The sequence below is a fragment of the Psammomys obesus genome, unplaced genomic scaffold, assembly GCF_907164565.1.
Source record: "Psammomys obesus unplaced genomic scaffold, mPsaObe1.curated_primary_1811, whole genome shotgun sequence".
Lineage (NCBI taxonomy): Eukaryota > Metazoa > Chordata > Mammalia > Rodentia > Muridae > Psammomys > Psammomys obesus.
Genome location: NW_026594929.1, coordinates 1 through 7266, shown reverse-complemented (window position 1 = coordinate 7266; position 7266 = coordinate 1). Strand labels below are relative to the sequence as shown.

Here is a 7266-nt window from a genome sequence, read left to right as displayed (position 1 = left end):
ACAGATAGCACTTAGAAAAAAGACTGTAACACACTGTATTTTTTTTTTCTTCTTTTCTCTTCTCCTTTTGTGTTGGGAGTTGTTCTGACGCTTGTCTTTTGATGCTAATTACTGGCCCTCAAGATATGGCTACTGCCTGCGTACACCTATCCTTGTTGTGTAAACCTGTCTAAGACATTATACCTAATTTGTTGATTAAAAGGCCTAAAACCTGGGCAGGCAGAATAGGGTAGCATGGCTAAAGTTCCTGAACTTTGGGAACAGGAGAATCGTGGGAAACAGACAGACAGGAAGAGAAGAGGAAGGAGGACGCCATGATGGGTTAGCATGGAGAAGGAACCATGTGTGCCGGGAGGAAGGACTCCATGGATGGCATGAATGGAAAAAAATACCAAATATAAGAAAGTCTTCATAAAATGATGGATGGGAGGTGGCCTAGATGAGGATGGTCAAGGAGGAAGGCATTGGATGGGGCTAGGAGGTGGATGATGAGGTTATTGAGACAACATAGGTAAAATTTTAGCTCAGCCAAAGAAAGATAAGGCAATTATAAAATTTAACGGGTGTCTCTGTCTCATTAATTGTTATAGAGCATTAAATAATACTGCCGTAATAATTATGGGGCTAATAATAAGTATTATATAGCCCAACATAATTTTTATACATCAACATTTTGTTTGCTCCTGTTTTGAAAACAAGTTATAAACACTGTCCTCAACACTGCTCTTGCTCCTTTTGAGAGTCCTGGCCAGGTGCTTTACAAAATAGCTCATATTCTCAATCAGCCACTGTAAAATCACTATCAATTTAACTCTTGAGAGAAGCAGCAGGCTCTACCTTGATTTCTCTCCTCCTAGCCCTCCTATTAGTTTTGAGGCTCTTTCAAGCTTCTTAGCACACAGCTCCACCTGGTCTTCCAAAGCTGCCTTTTCCTCTGTCTTCTCTTGAAAAATCCTTTCTAAATTTTCCAAGTGATGCTCTACCTCCGCCAGTTCCGCTCTCTTCTGATTCAAAAGCTCCATGGTCTCAGCCAAGGACTTCTGTGCTTCTGCCAAGCGAGCTTTCTTAGGAGCCACAACCTGTTTGGGAACAACACGCAGATGTGTGTGTTCTATGCAAAAGTTAGATGTTATGGGTCAGACATGGGGTAAAACAATATGTTATACATAATAAGCACCTAAATATTAAATAAAGCAAAAACACGTATAATACTTCATAAAACTGACAAATCATTTGGATATCTAAACTATAGTGTATAAAATAAACTATTCTGGAATAAGAAGATATTTTAATGTAGAGTAAAAATACAACATGTAGCGAAATGTTTTGAAATAAGGAGAAGTTGCCATTCAACTGAAAAAAAAAAATGGGGGTGGTAAAGCATTGTGATTTTTTTTTTTTTATTTCACTTGTTGGTTGTTTTTTTAAGACAGGTTCTTACTCTATAGCCCTGACTGGCCTTGAACTTAACCATATTGCTCTCAAACTCACGACAATCCTTTTGTCTCAGCCACTCAAATGCAAATATTACAAACATGAGCCACCATGTGTAGCTTGCCTTTCTGTTTTTACAGTAAGTTAAAAAGTGTGTGTGTGTGTGTGTGTGTGTGTGTGTGTGTGTGTTTAATTAACAATTTCCTCTCTAAGTCTGTGGCCTCCTTCGCAGTCATCCCAAGGATCACATTGGCCTTGGAGAGATTAAGACTATGATAGTAAAGACACAAGGAAGAAAACAGGTTTGTGGTAAGTCTCACAGAATTAAAAGCTTCCTCAGGAGGCTCTCTGTCCCCTGCCCCCATTCTGGAGACAGCTGCACCTTTTCTGCAGTGCCAACCTAGTCCCTAAGGCACAATGGTGAAGGTGAAGGTCAGTGTGATGGATTTGGCTGTGTCGGGCAGCTGGCTACCAGGGTTTCCTTCATGTTTGGCAAAGGATATTGTTACCTGTTAAAGTCTTCTAGGGGCTGAGTGCCAGAGTCTCTCTCTGCTTTGGCAAGGGTGCAGGGTCCAGGGTAGGATCTGGGATGGTATGTGGAGCCCCACGTATGCTTTATCTCTTGGGTCACCAAGCTGATGGCTCAGGCAACCGATCAGGAACCAATCATGAAAGATGATTGAAAGAAAATGAAGTAGGGGAGGGAGCCCAGGATTCCTTCTCTAGGTCTAGGGACTGGCTACACTGCTACTAAGAAGGAAAAATTTCACTGGTCATATTTTTTTGCTGTAGCCAGGACTGTAAAATGGTTTCTGGCCAAAACTTCAAAGGGTTGTAAAAGGGGATTTTTGATCTGAGATTAGCTCCTGTGCAGGGCAGGCCACTGCTAAGGTTAACTTTTTCCTGCTTGCTGTAGGCTGATAGTTAGATCCCAAGTCACTGTTAACTTGTTTGTAAGTCACTAAGAAAAAAGAAAAGAGGAAAGCAAGCAAAGAACATTCACTCATATTTGTAAAGGGAAAAAGTGGATGAAATTAAGAACTTTAACTTCAACACATTCCCACAAGTTTACATACAACAATGGTGTTGATTTCCGCAGAGGGGATTCTGCAGAAACTGCAGAAAGTTTAGGCTGCTGGTTCCAAAGAATCAGCCCTTATGTACACATAGACAAACAATCAGACATGTAGACCTGTACATATTCATACATACATTCAATGGACAGTACAGAAGGAGCTCCTTCCATACAGACAACTGACATACACTCATGTAACATATGTACAAAAAACAGACAGAAATAGTTACATGTAAACACATATCTATATACATATTTATAACTCATGGATGAAGTGAATTCTATCAGGTTTCCATTCAATGAGTTTCTACCGCCAGACTTCTTTCAACGGAGGTATGTGTGTGCCACCATTTATTGTATAGGCTTTATATCTCTGAGACAAAGCTCCCAGAAAAGGAAATACCTTGTCAAAAAGGGAATTAATCACAAAAACAGATGAATACTAAAATACAACAGGTTACATGTTTTAAAACTAAGCATTTCTTATCTATGCATCCATTATAGAAGTTCAAAGTGAGTTCAGAGTGACAAAGTTTGACAAAGCCTAAAGGTTAACAGAGTTTAAAAGTTACAATAATGTATGTCTTTTCAATTTGGACCGACCTGGATGCATACTTTCCAGCTATCTCTAAGTTTATAAAAACAAAGTAAATTTAAAATGACAGTATATAACGCCATGAGGTAATAAGGTATAAGGAATTACAACAGAACAATTTGTATATATTTTGACATTAAGGTTTGTACTTAATTAGACATTGCTTGGTAGTCCCATTATAATTTGGGCTCATAGGAGGTTTAAACCAACTTGCCTATATTTGTGGTATATACCAGTATTCATGAATGAAAGCTTATCTTGAAGAAACAATTCTGTCTCAAGCCTGTCTCCTAGTAAGTCATCTGGAGGTCCACAGATGTATTTGTTGCAGCCATAAACTTTCTAAAGTTGTTTTAGAAGTTCTAAAACAAATTAACTTTTAAAATTGTTTGAATCAAATCAGGAATTCCATAACCAGGAATTAATTCATCTGAACATCAGTATATCTTCATTAAGATTCCATAGGAAGTTTGTTCAATCAGTGTGTGTGAATACCCAGAAAGTGATGATTCCCATCATACCAGAGTACAGAGAGATGCAGCAGTATACAAAGAATGAGTGTCAGAGACTGGAAACCGTTCTGGGGTTTATCATGGTTCAGACCTTGCAAAATACTGAATCCCCTTCCAGAAGGCCCGCCTGCTCAATAAGCTCCTTTAGCAGAATGGTTCCTGATAGTTGCCATCAATGACCCCTTCACTGACCTCAACTACATGGTCTACATGTTCCATGACTCTACCCATTGCAAGGTCAATGGCACAGTCAAGGCTCAGAATGGAAAGCTTGTCGTTAATGGGAAGGACATCACCATCTTCCAGGAGAACAATCCTGCTAACATCAAATGGGGTGATGCTCATGCTGAGAATATTGTAGAGTCTACTCATGTCTTCACCACCATAGAAAAAAAAATTTTAACTGAACATTTTTATTTCTGGGATTATTTTAGTAGGAAATAGATATGCAAATCCTGAAAATACCTTTGCAACTCTGTCATACACTTCCATAGCCATTATCCACTTGCACAGACCCTCAGCTGCAGAAGAGGCTTTAGCGACCTTAGGGGGATCAAACTCAGGGTTTGTCAAGTATTCACTACGAATCTTCTGCATAACAGCCACCTAGATGACAAAGATTTAAAATTTAAAATTATAGCACATATCACATAATCATAGAGTGGAGGAAAATCATATGCAATTTGAAACAGTTACAGTGAGGGCTACTAAGGTGACTTATTGGTTAAGAGACACTTGCCACCAAGCCCGATAATCTGAGTTCAATCCCTAGCACTCATATGATGAATGGAGAAACCTAGCTGCCTTAAGCCAGCCTTTGGCCTCCACCCGAGCGCCTTGGTGCCATGGTACATGTACCTATTCATGTCACACACATACACACACACACACACACACACAAGTTAAATAAATGAAAAATTATTTTTTAAAGTTGTTTCTAAAACTCAAAATAAACATTTTGGGATAATTTTAAAAATGTAAAGACATCAACAAACCAAATAACCCAATTTAAAAAAATGGAGCACATATCTAAACAGAGAATTCTCAACAAAGGAATCTGTAATGGCCAAGAAGAACTTAAGGAAATGTTCAACATCTTTAGCCATCAGGGAAACGCAAAGCAAAATGATTCTGAGATTCTATCTTACCCCCATAAGAACTGTTAAGATCAACAACTCAACTAACAGTTCATGCTAGCAAGGATGTGGAGCAAGAGGAACACTCCTCCATTGCTGGTGGGAGTATAAACTTGTACAGCCACTTTGGAAATAAATTTAGCTGTTTCTCAGAAATTTGGGAATTGATCTACCTCAAGACTCAGCTATAACACTTCTGAGTATATACCCAAAGGATGCTCCACCATACCACAAGGACACTTACTCAACTATGTTTATAGCAGCTTTATTCGTAAGAGCCAGAAACTGGAAACAATCTAGATATCCCTTAACTGAAAAATGGATAAAGAAAATGTGGTACATTTCCATAATGGAGTATTAGTCAGCCATTAAAAACAATGACATCATGAAATTTTCAGGCAAATGGATGGAACTAGAAAAGATCACCCTGAGAGGTAACCCGGATGCAGAAAGACACACATGGTGTGCACTCACTTATAAGTGGATATTAGCCACAAAAGATAACAATGCTACAGTCCACAGACCCGAAAAAAGCCAAGCAACAAGGAGGGCTCAAGGGCCGGGGCGGAGGGGGCACGCTTGAATCTCACTGAGAATGGGATATAGAATAGACATCATGGGAGACAGTGCGGGGCGGGGCTGAACTGAAGTGGGGATGGGAATGGAAACAGTAGGGATCAGGTGGGGGTAGGGAGAGAGGGAGGGAAAGAGTACTGGGAGAGACAACCAAAATCAGGGTCTGGGGGAATCTCTGGTACAACCTAGGGCAATGGAACCTCCCAGGAATCCATGAGGGTGACCCTAGCTAAGACTTCTAGCAAAGGGGGCTGTGGAGCCTTGACTGGCCATCTCTTGGAACCAGGCAAGACTTCTGATGGAGAGATTGGGATACTAACCTGGCCACAAAACCTTCAACCTATGATTTGTCTTGCCTACAAAATGTGCTGGTGTAAAGATAGAGCAGAAATGGAGGGAGTTGCCAACCAATGACTAGTCCAGCTTGAGACCTGTGCCGTGAGAGGGAACCCATCCCTGATACTGCTAATGATAGCTCTGCCATGCTTGCAGACAGGAACCTGGCATAATGGTCATCAGAGAGGCTTCAGCCAGAAGCTTATGGAAACAGATGCAGAGACCCACAGCCAAACATTAGGTGGAGCTTGGGGAATCCCAAGGAAGAGGGGGAGAAAGGGTTGGAGGAGCTAGAGAGGTCAAGGACACCACAAGAAAAACCTACCTAATCAACTAACCTGCGCCCATAAAGACTTACAGAGACTGAAATGCCAACCAAGGAGCCTGTATGGGATTGACCTAGGTCCTCTGCACATATGTTACAGTTGTGTAGCTTGGTCTTCATGTGAGACTCTGAACAGAGGGATCAGGGGCTGTCTCTGACTCTGTTGCCTTCCTTTGGGACCATTTTGCCTACTGGGCCGCCTTGTCTAGTCTGAACACCTAGTCTTACTGCAGCTGATATACCAGGGCTGGTTGACATCCAAGGGAGGCCTTTCCTTTTCTGAAGAGAAATGGAGGATGAGTGGATTGGGGGAGGGGAGGTCAGAATGGAAGAACTGGGAAGAGAGGAGGGAGGGGAAACTACAAGCAGGATGTAAAGTAAATTAATTATTTAATAAAAAGTTTAAAAAGTATAATGATAGCAGAAACAAAATATTTATGATAAATATACATAAATCCACAGATATTAAAGGTATTTTTTCCAAAAATGCTAAAAAGACTCTGTGCATTGACAGAACATTTGAAAACAGAATAAAACAATTAAACACTAATACGTAACAATTCAAATGGAAAAATCTGATACCCTCTTACTTTATGTAAATATGAACAAGATTTCCTGATAAAGGAACTACTTATTATACAAAGATATTTAGAGAACTTTTTCAGGTCAATAGTATACTCAAATAGTAATTTATTAACTTTCTAATCATCCAAATGTTTTTTGCATTATGAAAAATTCATACCATAGCCATTAATAAATACAGTGCCCTTCCATCAATTATTTGAATCTCATAAAAATGATTAGCTCCTTATGTTTTGTAAGAGAGTGTATAAATTAAAGATCTTTCACATCATGACAAAATCACACATAGAAAAAGGAAATCCAATATAACTTACTGGAATGTTGTCCTTGTCATACTCTTTCAAATCTCTTAAGAAATTCATATCTCCCAGAACTTTTTTGCTAGGTCCCCAGTAATCGAGTATCTACAAATGAAAGTTACAGAAATGCATTAGCTATACAATTGAAAGTGCACATTAGTCAGAAAGATGTTTATATATCCTAAAGATCTTAACTTCTTAAAAATAAAGACTCATTTCCTACCAGATGTGGTGGCACATGCTCTTAATTCCAGCAAAAGGAGGTAAACAGATCTCTGAGTTCAAGGTCAGCCTGGCTAACTTACAGTGTTCCAGACAAGTCAGGGCTATGTGTGAAACCCCATCTTAAAAAGAAAGAAAGAAAGAAAGAAAGAAAGAAAGAAAGAAAGAAAGAAA

At 39.5% G+C, this 7266-nt stretch overlaps 1 protein-coding gene across 1 annotated transcript; it reads right to left on the bottom strand.

Annotated features, from left to right (window-relative positions):
• Positions 1 to 837: 837 nt before the first annotated feature.
• Positions 838 to 6975, bottom strand: LOC129685649 (dynein axonemal heavy chain 7-like; the record flags this gene model as incomplete). Its single annotated transcript, XM_055619158.1, has 3 exons — positions 838 to 1079; positions 4082 to 4222; positions 6886 to 6975. Coding segments are annotated over 3 exons (473 nt in total), but the record flags the coding sequence as incomplete, so codon positions are not given.
• Between the last annotated feature and the right edge of the window lie 291 nt (positions 6976 to 7266).